The sequence below is a fragment of the Schistocerca cancellata genome, chromosome 4, assembly GCF_023864275.1.
Source record: "Schistocerca cancellata isolate TAMUIC-IGC-003103 chromosome 4, iqSchCanc2.1, whole genome shotgun sequence".
NCBI lineage: Eukaryota > Metazoa > Arthropoda > Insecta > Orthoptera > Acrididae > Schistocerca > Schistocerca cancellata.
The window spans coordinates 164,970,892-164,993,381 of NC_064629.1; the positions used below are offsets into that span (position 1 = coordinate 164,970,892).

Sequence of the window (22,490 nt, forward strand, 5' to 3'; positions counted from 1 at the left end):
TATATGGCTCCTTCCGTGTATAGCGATTTTACGATTATGACAAGTGGGGCCTGTAGATGGCCTCAATGTAATGTCGAAACTAGTAGCACATAGAAGTTCATAAAATAAAATAAATTTCTACAGTACATACGGCTGTTGGTAAATTACTGCATCAAGAAGTTCATGCCAGCCGTCGTCCCACGATCCATAATGGATCAACGAAGATTGTTCGTAGTTTTGTTCACTGTTATTCCCAATACTACCAAAACAAACATTTTTTCTTCGAGTCCGAAATTACTTCAGTATTGTTACTGCTACGTTTAGCCGTAAATTGCAAATGTGCTTCATATGTGCTTGATTTATGTAATAGTTACACCAATACGTAACGAGGAAGGCCACTACAGTGACAAATTAATGTCCTTCCATCATACTATTGTAGTGGAGTAAAAATTACATTTAATTACCGATGCACAGGAAGCATCTTTCACTGTCTTTCTTTTCTATCGTCACATGACAAAGAAAACACTGTACTTTCCGCAAACGGGCATCACAGTTACCCACAATGTGACCGTTACAGTTCAGACAGCTGATAGTCAAGTGGAAAATCATTCATCAGGCTGTAAGCCGTATGGAATTTTTGTCATGTTTCATATTACTCTTATTACTTTATGTTATGACTGTAAATGGTAAAATTTGATAATATTTATTGGCTTTGGCTTTTGCCGTTGAAGTTTGATATTAATAGTGTGTTTTCTGGACGAAATATTAGTGATTAAAATTAATGATCTGTTAGCATACTCTGGCTCACCGCTATCTGTGTCGGGGTCGTCGGCTGTGTTCTGCTGAGCACTACCACCTGGCGCCGCTACCAGGAGAATCCTACAGTCATTTCCATGGAGCGAGACTACCAAGAATGGAATACGTCATTTCCTACAGCTACACTCTGCCCACAAATGGCACCCAATGATAGAAAGGTGCAAGCACTCTCAGCCAAGTACGTAAAAAATTGAAAAATCCTCGTTTTATACGTGACAATGTCTATTAATGAGTGGGAACACATTGTTTTACATATCTGTTATACGAGAGTACAGTGATACGTCTCAGGCTGGCACAAACATGACAACTATTTCAACGAAATTTTGTGTGTGCTATGTTGCTGAGTAACATAAGTATAGTTTTCTATATATATATTCTTAAGGTAGTTGTGTTGTCCTTTTTGGTTCAAATAAATAAATAAATAAGTATACCGTGCCATCCTACAGGCAGCAGTTTTGATAGTTTCTTGTACAAAAAAATTCGTCTAAAACTGGGGTTCTATAAGCAGCGCTCTTCTGCGTTCTTAACAGTTATGCAATCATTATTATTATTATCATTATTATTACTATCGTTATTATTATTTACCAAGCCTTACACATCATGAAAGTTCGCTGCACATTGATCAATACAGATTTTTTCAGTTTCAACGTTTTGTTTACAGGGAACGTGCAACTTTATTAAATTTCTTAAAGCGTTCATTAACGGTTCTGATAACGGTTGCCATACTTATATTAGGTGGCTAGTTTCAAACCTTACAGGTTCATTTTCAAATCTAGCCTACTGAGGCTACAAAAAACAGTACATATTTGTCAGTGAACAGTGAATGCAGAAGTGGAATTACAATAAATAGTTCAAATGTAAGAGAAATTAATTGTAAATTAAGTCGAGTCATGAAGTTTGCATCTGAATGGAGCTGTAATTAATGAAAAAATTGTTCATGCAGCATGCATGACCAGTGACGCAAAATTGTTTAGAATTATGTAAAATGTTTGAATATTCGTATTTCATTATCTTAGTAATAAACATCAAAATTGCAACACATACTTTATAAATGTTGCCATAATGAATATCACAGTCCACGTGTGCCTCTTACCACCTCAAAATCAAAAAGTGGAGGCCAACTTAGCCAACAGCAACAGGGAACATATGATAGCGCTAGTGTTGGCCCATGTACAACAGCAAGCCCGCAGCCAATGGTCGTGTGGCGTTTTAAATGCGGATGGGCCTAAGAACCTTCCTTAAACTTGACATCAGTACAATGAATGACACCAATGTACAATATCCCATAAATACAAATTCTAGTGCCGCGTGTACATGTTACATATTAAGAACATAACAGAATGTTCAGATCAATGGGGGCATCTATTTAAAAAGGGGGAATCGCAGCGTCTTTGTTAACCAGTCACATTTAATAGAAAGTACAATAAAACTAATAAAAATCACATTTGTTGCTCCATTACAAATTTTGAGTCATACACACACATGGTTATCTTCCAAAAGTCTTTATACTTAAAGAGCATACATAAACAAAATATTTAAAAAACATTACATATCGCTTGCTTAGCTAATAAATTTTCTATAGAACAGTTTCATAGTCCTACTAAAACAAAGTCACATGGCACATAGTCATTACGACATGTCGTCATGCGCGATCACATTGAAATTGCTTTGTTCTGTACTCATGGTGCGTATCCTTTCATGTGAGTCCTGCTGTAAATCATGAAGGACGAATACTGAAATACGGATACTCAAGCATTCTACATAATTCTAAACAATTTTGCGTCACTGGTCATGCACGCCGCATGAACAATCTTTTTCATATAGCGCTCCTATGAATTACGGCACCATTCAGAACAAACTTAATTACCTGACATAATTTACTAACTGGACATGCTAATCAAATTACAGGTGCACTAAAGTACTCTCATAGGAAACATTGTTTCAAATTCAAAAATCATGATCTGACATATTTGCTGGCTTGAAAAGTATATCTAATTACAGATTACATTCAATTGATATGATGTCCACTAAAAAGCGCTCTCGTATGACACAATGTGCTACTTTCATACAGCGAACAGTATTTTCTATTTATTCGCTGTGAGATCATCATACATTATTTTGCGTACCTAACGCAGTATTTAAAAATTGAAAAGGCCATTATGCGTAGCCTACAAGTGAAAAACTGCATACCGTCGAGTAAAAAACGAAATAAAATAAAATTAAAATTAAGAAATAAAATTTAAAAAGTCAAGAAATAAAATTTTAAAAATCAGACCATTGAGTGCAGCTTCAGCGTACGAGCCTTTCTGCACGTCATCTACCCACTTTATTTTAAAACCATTTAATAATAGAATTCGCGACATTAATACCTTAGCCGCTGTTAGTGTCCTTACCATCTTGCAGTTATCGGGAAATGGCACTGGCTTCCCAGAATGAGTGATAAAGAAACTGGTTAATTTAATGGGCGTTCAAAGAAATGTCCCTATGTGACTAAATACTGGGTAAGTGCAGAGTCCTTTCGTTACAGTGATCTTTCCCATGTGCATAGTATTACGTAGTTCACGAAATCACGAAAACAGAACTCACTACAAGCCCCAAGTCAATTTGGGGAGCGTGATTAGATGATGATAAGCTCTAGTTGGTCAACCGACACGTCCACTTATAGAATCACTATCCTTACTGTAGCCAATAGTTTTTTGTCCAGCCCCCAAGACAGCTATGGGGAGCGCAACCATAACAAACGTATTAAGTAATCGGACTAATGTGTTAATATTCACCCATCGTATGGCTATGTAAATAGTTAAAGCACAAGATCTATATACGCAGTGTTATTAACGACTTACGGGTACACAGTTCCCAAAAATGAGTTTTACTTTAACTACTGTTCTGCAAAACTTTAAAAAGTAATATAAAATCTTCTGCCACTTTATGCTGTGGTTTGCCACAATGCTGTGATCCTTTGCTTGTCGTCGCCAGCAGATGATAGCACAGCAGTCAGGCCCACACGCAATCATCTTTACCATCTACGGAAGTGAAACAGCCAATCACATTCCAGTATTTTACTGGCCGTTAACATGACACAACCAATCCCATATTTGTTCTCCATAACTCCCATTTGTCAGTGAACATATTTAGATTATTGCACTAAACTAGCACACAGCATAATGGAACGTTAATATAAAATATTTCAACACATAAAATGTTGGTATTACAGAACAATTATAAAAAGTTGTAAGTGCACACACACACACACACACACACACACACACACACACAATATTTATGTCTATGTTAGTACTACATCTGACCTGACGTCAAAAACATAACTGTGAAGTCTGAAATTTAGTGTCAAAATGGTATTTGCATGTTTAAATTGTTCTATAACTGTACAAAACACATGTGCTCTGCTAATTTATAACATGCTAAGAAGGTAGTTCACAGTTCCTTAGAAGTCTATTTCAGGCTACCTTACTGGTGGTGCATAGATCGACATTTCTTCATTAGATGTTTTAGAAGCTTTTAATTAATGCACCACCACACCAACCACCATTTTAGGTGGGAAGAAGATAATGCATAATATTCTATACAAGAACAATATAATCAATGTTACTGACTGGCTATTCTATGTCTCTTAGTTTTTGCTCATGTTTATCACGTTTATCCACTGACATTACATTTGCTGATACTTTGTCACAACAAACTATACTAAAGATGGTGCAATTTGACGAGATAGTTAATGTTCCATTTCACCTAAACGATATATTTTAGCAATGCATAATTACATAATACAGGAGATATAAAATATAAAGACAACACAACACTTTCAAAGACAACGATTGACAAAGTCATACATGTAGAGTAAAGTTCAATATACCGAAAATATTATCTTTTGCACCAAAATAAAATTATTGGTTGAAATACATAACGGTTTCTAGCACAGAACACATGCAAATTGCTTAGCATAATATGCAAATATAATTACAAATCTCTGATTGGAAACAAAAATTCAACCTTTGCATCAAAATAAAACTGTCTGAATTTTATCCATTACTGTCAGTGTTGCTTCTATGACTATTATTTTTGTGAAATAAAGAACAACCACCACAACATGCATGATGCATGTCAAGCCCTGGGGGCTCGTCTTCGTATGCCTGATCAGTCTACATCATTTTTCGAATTAGGTAACCAGTGGTCTTGTTAAGAAAATGCATATATAATACAAAGTGGCATTCTGTGATTACAATTTTTACAAAAAAATTTGAAAAAATATTCTGGTCACAATGTGCTACTTTGTAATGTACCCATGTACTCTCAACAGGACCAGCAGTAACTTAAAAGTCAAAACATGAAGTAGATTGTTCAAGCGCCTGAAGATGAGCCCCTAGGGTTCAAATGCGTCATGCATTGATATTAAAATCAGGATTCGTGACTTAAGTTTTTTTCTTTTATTTTGCTAAAATTCTCTCTGTTATTTATCAAAATATGCACAAATTTCGAGTACAAAATGCATATCGTACTACTGTCGTAATTTAATTTTTCGTTTAAAAAGTACATAGGATTTAAAGGAACCAAGAAATTTCTTCATTATTTATCAAAATATGCAAAAATTAGTTGTATAATATTAGAAAACACATAGCATTACTACTGATATAACTTGCATGCTAAAATGCATTGTTGGTGAGAATACGCCCATCCTTGTAATACCATTTTAGGAAACCCAAAATTGTATGTATTGTTTATCGAAATACATGAAATTTTGTTCTGTAACATTATAGATCACACATGGCCTTATTGCTGATATAACTTATAGGTAAAGCTGTACTTCTCGAAAAGCACAGTTCAACTGTTGTGCCACACTTAACCCAAAAATTTTCAATAGTATTTCTTTTTATGTTCTAGAACACTTTGTCTACAAGTCAAAAAGTTTTAATTTTTTATAACATGTGTACCAAGTCGTTAACCTACCCATCATGTCACAATCCAGAATGGCAGCAGGCACACCCCTTCTCTGTCACATAACAAGCCATGGCCCCTTCCCCCTCCTACATCTCTTCAGCCAATCAGAATCCAAGATGGGAGATGTAATCCCTCTGTGCTAGTGGGAAATTAAAAAAGATCCAAGATGGTAGAAGTAGCCCAGTTGTGGGTTGTAACCACTCCCCAACCCTTCTGTCCACACCCTTCTCCTCACCTTTCCATTTTATTGACAAGTACAGCTTAACATGCAACACTGGCAGTGTTCTCATGAGTATTTTGACATATGATACACATATTTTAGATGTGGAAATATTTAATATATCAGGTGTCGTATAGTAATCAAACAACACTCATTAAAACGTGGGATGTATGGAGAATAAGGATGGGAACTGGCTGTTTCTTTTCAATGGGCAGGAAAATACTGGGATATTATTGGCTCTTTCATTTTAATTGCCAGTAAATATGGCTATACCTTTGTATATACATATGTATTCTGTGGGATAATAATTGAATAGTCTTCAGGAATTACGTATTCCCAGTCCTCAATTACATTGCATAAGCAAACGTTGGTTCTAAATACTTATAGCGAGTTGTATATGTATTATGACAATGAAAGGCTCCATAATACACTGACCTGCCTATCTCACTGTTTTTTTTTGCGATATATCTGTTTGAAATTCTGTAGAAGACAGAATATTTCTTGCCTTCAAAGCACTCTGGCTGATCTGTTTCCAATAGAGAGATATGGCTTAAACTGGAGAAGAAAAATAGTGCCAAATGGGGTATACAGAACAAGATGGTGGTGATAGTTCTGTGGTACATACTGACTGGCTGTTTCGTGGGCTGTAATTGGATGAGACTGGATGGGAGGGGAGGGCAAAGGAGTGGGGAGGACAGAAGGGAGGTTGATGCTTACGTCATCCACCGCTGCTGTCTCCACCCTGTCCTTGCATGTAGGCAACCTGGAATAACTTTTATGGACAAACGAGGTCAGTACACACCGTGTCTCCAAATCGGTATTGAATTCCTGCTTAGAAGAGTCCAGTGACACGAAAGCAAAGTAACAGTTAAGTAGAGAATGACATAGTGTTGTAGCCCCTCCCCGATGTTTATTCGATTTGTACACTGGGCAGGCAATAAAGGAAACCCATGAGAAATTTGGAAAGAGAATAAAGGTTCAGGGAGAAAAAAATAAAACTTTTGAGGATTACCGATAACGTCGTAACTTCGTCAACCACGGCAAAGGATGGGGAAGAGCCACTGAATGGAACGGTTGCGTCTCGAATGAGATAATAAGGTGAACATCAACAAAAGTAAATCAGGTGTAATGGAATTTAGTCGAATTAAATCAGACGATACTGGGTGAATAAAATTAGGCGCAGTGAAAGTAAAAGTAGCAGATTTGATTTGCTATTTCGGCAGTTAAATAGCGGATGTCAGCCGGCTAAACAATAGGTAAGCATTCAAGGGGGTGCAACAATGTCTCCCTCGCTTCTCGTTTCATTAGGGAACATAGAGAAAATTATCTTATAGGCTATGGTGATGATTTTTGTTTTATTAATTACAATTTAATAGCATTTGGGTGCAGCATTTTCAGTATTTATTTTCACAAAAAGGTTACATGTTATTAATTATCCTTTACAAATCACACTTATAGAACACTAAATATGTTTCCACCACTACTGTTGACATAATAACATAATAATATGCCGATCATGTTAATAAAATTCACTTAAGGTCGTTACCAGGGTTTCAGTACTTGTTACTCAGCCAGAAACGGAATATTGGAAGAGGGAATATAACAGGAGTGCGTTATCAGACGATGATTGTTCTCTTGGCGACCGTAGTTGAATGAGCACGGCAATCGGCTGGCAACATCTCTTGCTGGCGGTATAATTGCGTATTCTCCTCTACTGCACACCATACGGGTTCCTATAGCTGGCCAAAAGAAGTGCTGTGGGCATCTCAACACCTTCTGGTCCAATGATAACATCTTTGGCGGCTTTTACGGGCTGCCTAAAGCTGCAGGCACAGTGGCACCGACACTGGAAAAGAACATGGCTAGTACCGTTCACTCTTTCCTCAGTTAGTGGAATAACCGCACCAGTTTCACGAATACACCAGATGCAGAGAGAAACGTTCTGTTACATACTCGAGATGATTCGTGGTGACATTGAAAAGCGAGATTGTATTGTATTGTATGTTAACCGGGGACCTAGAAACGACGGAGAGGCTCCAACCCCGCCGCAGCCGCAGTGGTCCACAACCTCACGACGACTACCGCAGTCCACTTCACCCCTCCGCCGCCCCACACCGAACCCAGGGTTATTGTGCGGTTCAGCCCTCGGTGGACACCCCAGGGATCGTCTCACACCAGACGAGTGTAACCCCTATGTTTCCGTGGTAGAGTAATTGTGGTGTACGCGTCGTGGAGAACTTGTTTGCGCAGCAATCGCCGAAGTAGTATAACTGGGGCGGAATAAGGGGAACCAGCCCGCATTCGCCGAGGCAGATGGAAAACTGCCTAAAAACCATCCACAGACTGGCCGGCTCACCGGACCTCAACACCAGTCCGCCGGGCGGATTCGTGCCGGGGACCAGGCAATACTTCCCGCCCGGAAAGCCGTGCGTTAGACCGCACGGCCAACCGGGCGGGCAAAAGCAAGATTACAAACACTTTTCTCAACTTCAAACAAATTCAGCAAATTAGCATATGGCAATCAACCTGAAATAGCTGACATTCTTTACGTGTGTGAAAGACAAACAAAATTGTTAGAATAAAATAGTCTGAGCAAAACTACCTCACATAACAGGTTCACCGCCCTACTGGCATAGAAACATCAGCAAAAAGTTATAAAAATTCGTAGGCAGATAATACCCCCTGATATAGTAGAAAATAGATCTACTACAGTAACTTTAAACATCAGAATTAACGTAAGCCACCTTTCTCAACTGAACATATAATTTTTTGAGGTTGTGATCGAGACCTATAATTTACGACACAGAGTTTGCCCGAGTAGCAGATGAAATGCGGCATTAAGTGTAGACATGAAGCTGAAAAAGTGCATAATATAATAAACGATAACGTTCAATCAATTGTTATTAAAATTTTAAACTGTTAGAAAGTGATTGTATCCAAAAGGCAATGAATTCAGACGATGGATTCCGAATGCGATTACACTACGGACTTTTGCTAACACTGTGGCGAGTGACGAATAAATGTTTCGTAAAACTTGCCAGAATTAGAAACAGTCAGTTCACCTTTCCTCTATAAATCAAGTTCCCACATGCTAACACACGACAATATCACCAACACGCAACCCAGCAAATACAGTTCAATGAGCCTCCGTGGGACGTGGTTTGACTTAATAATGTAGCTGTGTTTTATGGTAGATGTATTTAATCAGCGTTAAATGTCACAGAACAACAGGTCTCGCTTGTTTGCAAGGAGGATGTTTCAGTTTTTCAGGAAAATAACTTTCAGATAATTTTTAACTGTGTTCCTTTTCAAAGAATGAACTATAACACTCAAAAATCTTAAATAACGTGGGGGAATACACTGATTAAAATATTTTCCAAAGCAGAAGACACTGAAGCCAATGAAGGTAAGTTTGGAGAATTGTAATGTCACTAAATATAAATAAAAAACAAAATAATAAAAATAAAACAACATAAAAATAAAATCACCACCGTGCAATTTCTGTAGTGTTTAAAGAAATGCCAACGAACAGTGTTATTGTTCATAAGAATAACCTGTTATGTGTCTTTTCCTACGTTCTAGTTTGAGTACAAGGGCTTTTAAAGCTGCTTCCTTCTTAACGCAGCTAACTCAAGTAGCCTACGGAGCAAACATGAATAATTTACCATTAGATCCTGATCATAAATTCCATCCGGAAGAATACTTAAATCTAATATATGCGGTATGTACAAATGGAATTATTTAAGGATTTTCCACAAGGTATTTTCAATATAGAAATGCCTTTTTCTCTTTCCAGGTCACTAATAGTTTTGGTTACAGCATAGGGACTAACGTGGGCGCGAGTTTGCCATTTCTTATTCAGCATACTAGTGAAATGGGAATTTGTTATACTTACAATACGAACATCGCACAGTATAACTCCAAACCGTAAGTAGTGAATTGCTGTTTGGTAGTGCTTGTACACTACTGGCCATTAAAATTGCTACACCACGAAGATGACGTGCTACAGACGCGAAATTTAACCAACAGGAAGAAGATGCTGTGATACGCAAATGATTAATTTTTCAGTGCATTCACACAAGGTTGGCGCCGGTGGCGACACCTACAACGTGATGACATGAGGAAAGTTTCCAACCGATTTCTCATACACAAACAGCAGTTGACCGGCGTTGCTCGGTGAAACGTTGTTGTGATGCCTCCTGCAAGGAGGAAAAATGCGTAGCATCACGTTTCCGACTGTGATAAAGGTCGGATTGTAGCCTATCGCGATTTCGGTTTATCGTATCGCGACATTGCTGCTCGCGTTGGTCGCGATCCAACGACTGTTAGCAGAATATCGAATCGGTGGGTTCAGGAGGGTCATACGGAATGCCGTGCTGGATCCCAACAGCCTCGTATCACTAGCAGTCGAGAAGACAGGCATCTTATCCGCATCGTGCAGCCACGTCTCGATCCCTGAGTCAACAGACGGGTACGTTTGCAAGACAACAATTATCTGCACGAACAGTTCGACGACGTTTGCAGCAGCATGGACTATCAGCTCAGAGACCATGGCTGCGGTTACCCTTGACGCTGCATCACAGACAGGAGCGCCTGCGATGGTGTACTCAACGACGAACCTGGGTGCACGAATGCCAAAACGTCATTTTTTCGGATGAATCCAGGTCCTGTTTACAGCATCATGATGGTCGCATCCGTGTTTGGCGATATTGTGGTGAACGCACATTGGAAGCGTGTAGTCGTCATCGCCATACTGGCGTTATCACCCGGCGTGATGGTATGGAGTGCCATTGGTTACACGTCTCGGTCACCTCCTGTTCGCATTGACGGCACTTTGAACAGTGGACGTTCCATTTCAGATGTGTTACGACCCGTGACTCTACCCTTCATTCGACCCCTGCGAAACCCTACATTTCAGGAGGATAATGCACGACCGCATGTTGCAGTTCCTGTACGGGGCTTTCTGGATACAGAAAATGTTCATCTGCTGCCCTGGCCAGCACATTCTCCAGATCTCTCACCAATTGAAAACGTCTGGTCAATGGTGGCCGAGCAACTGGCTCGTCACAATACGCCAGTCACTACTCTTGATGAACTGTGGTATCGTGTTGAAGCTGCATGGGCAACTGTAGCTGCACACGCCATCCAAGCACTGTTTCACTCAATGCCCAGACGTATCAAGGCCGTTATTACGGCCAGAGGTGGTTGTTTTGGGTACTGATTTCTCAGGATGTATGCACCCAAATTACGTGAAAATGTAATCCCATGTCAGTTCTACTATAATATATTTGTCGAATGAATACCCGTTTATCATCTGCATTTCTTCTTGGTGTAGCAATTTTAATGGCTAGTAGTTTAGGTTCCTGAACATGGACTTACTTTGGTTCTTATCCTTGCTTCTTGTGAGATGAAGCGAGACACTTAGAGCTCCCTGTTTGTATTTGCTCTTTTCGCTCTGTCGAAAGGTACTGGGACGCTAACAACTGGACGCTGTCTCACCCTGTGAGTCTGATAACCGGGAACGAGCTAGACGGCGACCTGTTTTCGCAAATCATGAACATGCATGAACCATCGATTGTGCGTAATTTACTATAGATCACTCCTTTTATGAGTAAAAATGAATTCTAAGTTTAAGACCTCGTCCTTTTTTTTCATTTACTTCGTTAAGGAGTTAATATTTCAAAATGTTTGCTTATCGTAGCTAACAAACACTGTCGTTCGATGCCCGTTTCTTGGTCACCCTTGTTACCGTGGAGGCGGAAGAGCCGGAGATGGCTACTTTCAACAGTAGTAGTAAAGTTTTATTACTAAAATTATAGCTTCTATGGCGAAAATTTATGGGGAAGGGCAGATCTGGAGCCAATGTGCTGCAGAAATATGCGAGAATCTGTCACTTAATTTCTTTCAGTTCCACTGATAGGCGTAACAAAATAAAACACGGCACAACATTTAGCAAGCATTTATTTTAGCCACCGGCGTTCCACCAAGTAGTGTTCCTAATGACCGCCACGTGGCCTTGACGTTAAGCTGTATTTTGTATCTCGCTGTCAGAGGAAAAATTTCTACAATGCACTGCACGCATTCTTCGCTATGCAGTATGACGTCACCAGTTGCAGGGAATATTACGAGCAAAGTTTCGTGATTGCAGTGCGCAATGTTGTTGAATCTGTGACAGCTGTGCAGGATGTTGGTCAAGGTGTCACTGCTGTGTATGATGCTAGTGAAGCTGTGACTGATCCTGCTGAAACTGTGACTGCAGCAAAAATGTGTGTGAAATCATATGGGACTTAACTGCTAAGGTCATCAGTCCCTAAGCTTACACACTACTTAACGTAAATTATCCTAAGGACAAACACACACACCCATGCCCGAGGGAGGACTCGAACGTCCGCCGGGACCAGCTGCACATGTGACTGCAGCGCACGATGTTGTTGAATATCTGACAGCTGTGGAGGATGTTGGTCAAGCTGTAACTGCTGTGTACGACGCTAGTGAAGCTGTGGCTGATACACATGATGCTGCAGAAGCTGTGACAGCAGCACACGATGTTGAATCTGTGACAGATATGCTGGATGTTGGTGAACCTATGACCGCTGCACACAGTTACGGTGAAGATGTGACTGCTGTGCACGATGCTGATGAAGCTGTGACTCCTGCACATCTTCCTGGAGAAGTTGTGATTGCTCCATACAATGGTAATACAGCTGTGAGAGCTACAAACGATGTTGGTACGTATCCCACTGTTCCATAATGGCTCTCGTGTTGATAGTGGAACTGCAGGGTATCAAGGTTTGTTTAGTAGCTGAGAAAATAGCTAGTAAACTTAATGAATGTAAATATATGAGGGGAAAGACTGCAGAGAATGTTGTTGACGTGTGGTAGCGGGAAAAAGTGGGAAGCACAGGAAGGTACAATGTATATTGTGTAAAGCTATATATTGTTGTGGTGGTAGAATATAGGTAAAGTTGTCATAGTAGTAATAAATATACTCATTGTCGTTGATGATTAGAAGTAAATATGAAGCAATGTTGAATTTTTATTTTCCTTACTGTGATTTCGTTTCACTTCTGGGTAGACTGGCACCAGTTAAGTACCTATTTTTCAACCATATATGTTTGAAGTACAAAACTGAAAAACCCTGAAGATTTCACTCATTTAAACTGGTGGTCATGATGAATGGAAGAATGGCTTCGGTGGTGGTGAAGTTGATATTGTACTGCAGAGAATGTTGACACAGAATCAGCCATCATTAAACTGCAGGTGGTATGTCGAGGGGGTGACGATCGGCTCCAACTAAACTGTAAAAAACACAAAGCAATAACAGACATTGCCGTGGCTGCAAGCGGGCATTGATAGAAGTCAATGGGGAAAGTTGAAAATTTGTGCTGGACTGAGATTCGAACTAGCGTCTCCCGCTTACTAGGCAGATGATCTCACCACTTTTTTCCTTTCTTTTTATTCCCTAGACCTCTTCTTCTTCTTCAGGCGCTGGCCCCTATCACCCATACTCCTCCTAAAAATCTATCTAACCTAAAAGCAAAAACAAAGCTAGTGCCACCGCCACTTTAACTCTAAAAGCTAACTAGAACGGTTGTTTGCCACCAGTTCAGACTCTGCCCACGAACAAAAATTAAATACGTGTCTGAACGTTTTATTTAAAAAAAGAAAAGGATAAAGGATGGGGTACAATACCTTTATTATGCTTTATTTGTTTCTCATTTTTTTCTTTTTTTCTTATTTTGAATCCTTTTTTCTGTCTGTTTTTTATTTTTATTTTTATCTTCTTTCGGGGGTGTCCACAGCAGCCAGATGGCGGGATGTCCAGATCGTCTTCTCGTTCAGCGAGGGTGAAACACCCTATAATTACCTTCCGTTGATGTGTCTCATCAGTCCATCATGTGCTATATCTCAGTCTCTTCTCACACCCGATACACCCCAATGGTCTGAAGGGCGTGTAAACAACGACCCCAAGTAATTTGCAAAGAGCGAACCATACGACGCTTTGTGCCGTAAAACCGTGTAGTTACTCGTTAACTAATGCAAAAAATTTAACAACCCTGCAACGCTCTCACTATAAAAGTATGACAACCCACACCGTGGCGTTGTGACGAGTAGCAGGGAAGTAAGTGACGTCGGGATGGATCAGTTCGGTGGGCTGTACGGACTGAGGCGTCCGTCGCAGCAACAATGCCAACATACGCCGTGTGAGGAGCCAGCAGCCAGCAGCGGTACCGCAAACGAAACGGAGCCTGTCCGTGTGGAAAGCGGCATGGGGCAGAGAGGATCCTCGGTAAGATGTATCATGTGTAAGCTTTGTCGGGTGGTATAATGGTCGCCTAGTCGTAGATATTCCTAATTGGTATAATCGCACTATTTCACTCCCATTTACGGAGCTTGTTAGCACTTGATGTTAGGTTGGCGCCATTAAAATGCATTGTGTTGTGGTAATCGCTGCTACTTGCTGGATCGCTGCTGTGTCTCGATGCTGATGCTGGCTCTAAATCTGGTTGTCTAGGGTTAAAAACATGAGGTCCCGTGTTTTTTATGTGCTTTTGATGATAAAGAACGAGCGAAACCAACAAGTATGTAAACTTCAAATATTTATTACTCTGGTGGCCATCTTAATTCCACTGTCCACCAAAGACCATGACACAACACAAAGTAGTACTTCCTTTACATGTTCTTTGCATTGTTTATCCACCTCAAACAATAACACACAAACACACTTTACCAAAGTGACATTCCGACTGCCTCTCGACCCTTCTTGCTGCTTGTATTTATAACATTGTCAAAGAACTACTAAAAAGAGATATAGTTTATAAGTCACATGTACATCTGTTATCATAATTTATGCAGAAAAGTTATTAATTTGCATCGAGTGACATAATTTAACATGTTATTAAAATGTCAGACAGATTTGTTGACTTGACAGAATAATTCTTTGTTACAAAAAGGCCGTTTTTTAGAAGTTTGTCAATTGACTTCTTTAATTTGCATAAATAAGTAAATAACATGAATTATTAAGAATTACATTAGTTTTCGTCTAAAATAGGATTGATTTCGTGAATACTGAGTGAAACCGCTCCTAGTGAACAAATAGGTTTCACTGGGTGATTTTTATTTAAGGAGATCTAAAATACCAAAGTTGGCCACTATTTTTCGTACTTCATATTAATTATTTAAGATGGACTTAGTGTTTTTAAATGATGACATTTGCTGTATCAGTGATCAAGTGATATCAACTTTTGTGTGGGTCAGTTATTCAGTATAATTTAATGGGTTGAATGTTTATGGAGACATGTTATGCAATCATTGTTAACATACACAATAACTTTTCTATACTCATAAATACTCGTTAAACTGGTTGAATCTGGAGGGTACCGCATACTTCGGTACAGTAAAGCCTTTAATATGTTCCGTTACAATACCCCCCTCGGGTAATATCATTTACAGAATGTTAATGATATTAGCCGACTAGGACAAATGTGTCAAATGGTTAAAATTTGGGAAAGTACTACTTTAATAACCTTTTTTTTTGTTTTACTATGCATAATGTGTATGTATACAATGACCATTACACCGTTTCAAAATGACTTTTTCCTGTAAATATTTTAGTTGTGTTGTTTCAAATGCACTTTGTGTTATGGCTCTCAGTATGACAGCATAATAAAAATATTTAGTAATATATGAAAGTAAAAAAAATGTTAATCTTTGCTCCCAGTGAGCCACATGGAAAATGATCAAAAACAGACACAAATATATCACATGCGATTTTAAGATATATAAAAAATATATGTAAATTATTTCAAAGTCAGTTCTCATTGAGTCATAGATTAATCAAGATAATAGAAGGAACATAAATATATTACATAGATGGACAGGTCATATGTCCATAGGAAAATATTGCAACTGTCTGCTCTTTTTGAGCCACATAAAAGAAATGAAAACAAAGAACATAATTATAAGTATGTACATGATATATAAACACAAACACTAGAGAAGTCACATGTATGAATATAATATGCATTTGAAAAAAAGGAAGAGTTTTTTAAATATTGTCTCCCATTGTGAAACATAGTCAAGACAGTACAAGAACATATTAATACTAAAATTGGACACTTAAATTGGTCACAACATAACACAAACATCAAACTTGGTGAACATCTGATTAGCTGTAGAAAATTGTACACAAATCTTATGCCTAAGAACACAATAGTAACAAAATGATGGGTCTTGCACAACAATTTTTACATTGTCTTTTATTTGGTGCAAGTATGTCCCATATTCAATAATACAAAAGGAAAGTAATAAATGTTTGACACCTTCTTGCCCGTTGCAAGTAAAGAAGATGTCTCAAAATTTAATATTCAATAGTGACAATAAAAAATATAAAAACATTCTCTCAGAGATCTGGAACTTTTCCAGGGTCTATAGGATGAGTGGTAGTTGCTATTTGACACACCCAGTAAAAACTTTGCTGATAACATGCTTTATGGAAAATGGGTAAGTAACTGTATTCAAACAGGAAAATGTGCTTAATTATGTTTATATGGTTTCAATTCAGTGATGTTTCTTAATCCAAATAACCTTCTTGATCTGGGAAAGATAAGTCTATACGCATTAGGATGTGGGCTTTCTTTTATTTCAAATGGACAAATGTCAATGTTTACTTTAACATATGGACAACCTAGCTCAACATCTTTGTCTATTTCAGTATTTTCAAACAATAGATCATTTTCAATTTCTTTAGTTCCTAAGTTTAATGTCTCTTTCCTACACTTAGACACATCCCTCTCTGTTTGCAAAGCATTGACATTTAGACATAAACCTTTGTTTTCATCTGTTCCTTTTAACACTGTGTTGTCACTTAACAAACTACTGTTTTCACCCCCTTTTTTATAAAGTCCACTACGGATTCTTGTCCACCATGTAGGATACAAGGTTGCACTTACCTTTGCTAATTCTTCCCAAAAGGCATCTTTGTTTATACAGTTTCCATAGTTGTTCCACAAAACTTCTAAAAACTTTTCCCCTTTCTCTTGAAAACACACATTTACATTCCATCCCTTTATATTTTCTTTAATATTATTATTATTACCATTCTCATAGATTAGTGTTTCATAGTTTCCAATAGGCAATAGCTTGTCCTCAGATACACATTCCCTAGTCTGCATTTCACTTACATTAACCTCATTATTACCCATGTTTGTCACATCACTTACCTTTCCCACATAATCACTTTTCAATTCTACAAATACTTTTATTTCTTCCTCCACACTCTCATCAATAACATCACTTGATTTAGGATCATTATTTAAATGTCCCTCTATTACTTCTTCCTCCTCCTCCACAACAACCCCATCTTCAGTTTCCCCCCTATGTATCTGGATCTCAGCAATTGAGTCTTTGGCTCCATTAAACACTTCGTCATCCCCCTTCTTATCAAATAAACCCCCATAAATAGATTCTATTTGTGGTGTGTCTGACTTGTTATTAACACCAGTATCTTTTTCAGCCCAACTATGGAACTCTGCAATACCTTCAACTTCTGCACTTTCACTAACTACCTGTGCTTGAACACTGTTTTTATTAACTGTATCACTTTTACTCATAGTATCCCAAAACCTTTTATTAAATTCTAATTTATTCATTCTAACAACATCAGTATTTTCATGGTACTTACTCTTTACATTGTATCTTCTCCTTTTCCAGTTTCGGTTATGTGTTGTCCTGTCATAATATTGTCTAGCCCCAAAACTACGGACATCTAGTGGGACTGTCCACCATTTCCCGGCTGGTTCCCTCGGTCTGTCCGTTTGTAGTTGTCGTTTTGTTCACTAGTTTCAGCAAACCCCCTTCTATCTTGTTCTCTTCCCCAATACCTATTTCTATCATTCCTATTATCTCTCCTCCATCCTCCCTCCTGTGTATTGTTTCTGAAATCATTTTCATATCTCCTATCTCCCCTATTTGGAGCATTATTTCCAGAATTTTCAAAGTCTCTCCTCCCATAATAATCTCTATTTACATTCCTGTTCCACCCCCTATACTGGTTGTTGCCAGAGCCAAAACTTTGGTTATTTTCTCTTTCCAAGGCCCTATCTAATCTATCTACAAATTTCAGGAACTCTTCCATTGAATCGTCTGGTCCATGGACCAATTCCCACTGCATCCTCTCTGGTAACCTTCTTTTTAAAACAACAATTTGTGTCATAATATCAAAAGAGTTATTCAAGTGAGCAAGTTTTTTCAATTGATCTCTGCAAAATTTTTGCATTCCCCCTACTTTCCCTCTATACACTGGTCCATTTAGAAATTCTGACTTTAATCCAGCTTGTATGGATTGTGACCAAAATTTGCAAATAAACTTAGCTTCAAACTCTTCAAAAGTATTTCAAGAATCATTATTCTCATTTGCCCAGGATAGGGCCTCCCCTTCTAGAAACCGTTTTACTAACTGAATTTTTATGTTATCTGACATTCCTACAACAAACATATCCTTACATTGGTGAATAAAGTCAATAGGGTGCAGATTTTCACCAGGAAAGCATTTCACTTGGATGTGCCCATACATTGTATTTTGATTGTAAATCGTTTGTTTGGACATCAATGTGTCCTCAAAATGTGTATATTTAGTGTGTATATTTTCTACTTTTGTATCTACATTAGTGGTATACAGGTTGTATTCTTGTTTAAGGTTTTCTGATGTTTTGTCTATTCTCTGATCTAATCTTTCTACTTCAGTATCTACTCTGTTGTTGATGACAGCAAGGCTGTCTGTGTTCGCTTGTATGTTTTCATTTAAACTTTCAACTTTAACTTGAAATTCTTTTCTGAAGTGTATCAACTGTTCTCTAGTGTTCTTACTGAGGGTAGTTTTAATTTCCTTACACTTCTCATTGAGATGAGTACTTAATAGATCAAAATTCAAACTTAACTTATCCAGTCTATCTATGTTTTCTTTAAGTTTCAAACTTACTTGTACACTCGATTGTTAAAGTTGCGAGCTTATTTGAGTTGCAAACTCTGCTAGCCACTCTGTTAAGTTTAATTGTTCACCATCCCCTGATTCAATTTTTACATTTCCTACGATCTGATCCCTCTCAGGTAGAGACATGTTAACTATTAATTATTTTAAATGACAACAACAACAAAATACCTTGCTTTATGTAGCTATGCTCTGATGTCGTGATCGGTGTTCCTGTTGGCTTTCTTCACTTCTATACGGTTTTATCGAAGCTGAAGTCTTGATTGATGAATTCCATTGACATAATCCAGACGTTAATCTTCCGAGCGGTGTGATGATAGTTTTTCGTAGTCGCACTAACACACTTTATTATATTTATTTATTTATTTCTTTTTGACATATTTTCACTTTTGCCACACTGCACAAATAAACTTTTTTGGAGTGCTAAGCATATACGAAATTCATCGCTGCACTATTATCATCGATGCACTTAAAGATCCCGGACGGGCCCCCACTTTTGTAATGGTCGCCTAGTCGTAGATATTCCTAATTGCTATAATCGCACTATTTCACTCCCATTTACGGAGCTTGTTAGCACTTGATGTTAGGTTGGCGCCATTAAAATGCATTGTGTTGTGGTAATCGCTGCTACTTGCTGGATCGCTGCTGTGTCTCGATGCTGATGCTGGCTCTAAATCTGGTTGTCTAGGGTTAAAAACATGAGGTCCCGTGTTTCTTACGTGCTTTTGATGATAAAGAACGAGCGAAACCAACAAGTATGTAAACTTCAAATATTTATTACTCTGGTGGCCATCTTAATTCCACTGTCCACCAAAGACCATGACACAACACAAAGTAGTACTTCCTTTACATGTTCTTTGCATTGTTTATCCACCTCAAACAATAACACACAAACACACTTTACCAAAGTGACATTCCGACTGCCTCTCGACCCTTCTTGCTGCTTGTATTTATAACATTGTCAAAGAACTACTAAAAAGAGATATAGTTTATAAGTCACATGTACATCTGTTATCATAATTTATGCAGAAAAGTTATTAATTTGCATCGTGTGACATAATTTAACATGTTATTAAAATGACAGACAGATTTGTTGACTTGACAGAATAATTCTTTGTTACAAAAAGGCCGTTTTTTAGAAGTTTGTCAATTGACTTCTCTAATTTGCATAAATAAGTAAATAACATGAATTATTAAGAATTACATTAGTTTTCGTCTAAAATAGGATTGATTTCGTGAATACTGAGTGAAACCGCTCCTAGTGAACAAATAGGTTTCACTGGGTGGTTTTTATTTAAGGAAATCTAAAATACCAAAGTTGGCCACTATTTTTCGTACTTCATATTAATTATTTAAGATGGACTTAGTGTTTTTAAATGATGACATTTGCTGTATCATGATCAAGTGATATTAACTTTTGCGTGGGTCAGTTATTCAGTATAATTTAATGGGTTGACTGTTTATGGAGACATGTTATGCAATCATTGTTAACATACACAATAACTTTTCTATACTCATAAATACTCGTTAAACTGGTTGAATTTGGAGGGTATCGCATACTTCGGTACAGTAAAGCCTTTAATATGTTCCGTTACAGTGGGGAATTTTTCAGTCGTTATAACACACCACAACTTCCCTGGGAAGGAATGGTGAGTGCATATTACTCCCCACCCGCCTCCACCCAACAGTCGGATGGCGGCGTTCAACCACATTAGCAGGCAGCGTCCGTTGAAAGTAGCGGTAGAAGTCCTTGGTTCAAGGAACCTGCGTGGTCGGTAAGACATCCAACAGATAACTCATGTCGACCAGATAGGTGCGAATGTGACAGTGCTGGTGTGATATACGGAACAGGAATCAGTGGCCGGAGGGACTGAGGCACCACCTTCTGAATCAGTGTACCAGGGAGATTGCCCTTGTCCGAAGTACATAGACGATGCAGCGTCCGCAGGAAGAGAGGGCGCGCCCTGTTTTGTACGTTCATCATTATAACGCCGCCTGCATGTGTGGGAAACGTTAGCGTCTCGTAACGGTTCTTGAACACCCTACCCTCGCTGACGAAATGACTTAAGGCCGCCGGCCGGAGTGGCCGAGCGGTTCTAGGCGCTACCGTCTGGAACCGCGCGACCGCTAGGCCGCAGGTTCGAATCCTGCCTCTGGCATGGATGTGTGTGATGTCCTTAGGTTAGTTAGGTTTAAGTAGTTCTAAGTTCTAGGGGACTGGTGACGTCAGCAGTTAAGTCCCATAGTGCTCAGAGCCATTAGTACCATTTGACTTAAGGCCGCCTGGAGCTTGGCCATTGGGAGAACGTGTGTGTAATGATTAAGTTTCTGAGCGATGTAGACGTTGACAAAATGTACCGGCTTGATTAAGTCAAGTGTTCGAAAATTATGGAGACGAACTTGTGTGCAGGTCACATTAATTAGTCTGCGCTCCGCATCTGCTGCTGTACGCTGCACATTCCCACGGAAAATCACTACCAAACATTTCATTGCTTGGACTTTGGTAATGGGCACTCATATTCAATCCTCTGCCCACATCCATGTAGTGCGACTTTCGCAGGTTGATACGGCTCTTGGCTACCTCGCCGTATCGCTGAAACTACGCGATCGCCGTACTTATATCTTCTCCCGACCTCGCCAAGAAAACTACATCGTCCGCATAGGTACAACATTTAAGATGCTCATTGCGGAGGCGAATGCACTCCAAACGCCGTCGTAGACATCTAAACTCCATACACCCCAACATCAAATTCACTATGGAGACTGAAACGGAGGGTAAATTACCTTTCCTTGACGTCTTGGTCAAGAGAAGGGCTGACGGCACCCTAGGTCATGGGGTGTATCGGAAGACAACGCACACTGATCTGTATTTGCACGCAGACAGCTGCCACCACCCTTCACTGAGGAACGGGGTACTTAAAACTCTAGTACATAGGGCGCGCACTATCTCTGACGCAGAGAGTCTACCCCAGGAATTGGAACACATGAGAACTGTATTTCGAAAAAAATGGGTACTCAGAGTGGCAGATTCAACGTGCTCTCCGCCCAACCACTGCAGCACAACCTGTTGAGATGGATGAAGTCACGAGGGAGGAGGTAGGCACTGCATTTATTCCATACACAGGCGCACTCTCGGGGAAAATCGCCCGCATTCTGAAGAAACACCAGGTCGGAACTGTGTTTTGTCCTCCAAATAAAACTCGTGCGCTGGTGGGGAGCGCCAAAGATGACCTCGGTTTGAGGAAGGCCGGCGTGTACCAGATTCCGTGTCAATGTGGCAAGTCGTATATTGGTCAGACGATGCGTACCGTCGAGGATCGATGCCGTGAACACCAGAGATACACTCGACTGATGTATCCGAGCAAGTCGGCGGTCGCTGAACATTGTTTGTCGGAAAATCACGCCATGGAGTATGACCGCACGAGGATTCTGGTACAGACGTCGAGATACTGGGACAGCGTTGTTAGAGAGGCCATCGAAATTCGCACCAATGACGACCTCATAAACCGTGACTGTGGCTATAATCTTAGC

At 39.2% G+C, this 22,490-nt stretch overlaps 1 protein-coding gene across 1 annotated transcript in view; it reads left to right on the forward strand.

Moving 5' to 3' along the window:
- The window catches only part of LOC126183980 (uncharacterized), a 148,138-nt gene that overhangs the window by 63,477 nt on the left and 62,171 nt on the right, over positions 1-22,490 (forward strand). The window contains exons 3-6 of the mRNA XM_049926331.1: positions 773-973; positions 9,554-9,692; positions 9,768-9,898; positions 11,437-11,548. Coding sequence (XP_049782288.1) covers positions 773-973; positions 9,554-9,692; positions 9,768-9,898; positions 11,437-11,548 — 583 coding nt within the window. The remainder of the gene's footprint in view (positions 1-772; positions 974-9,553; positions 9,693-9,767; positions 9,899-11,436; positions 11,549-22,490) is intronic.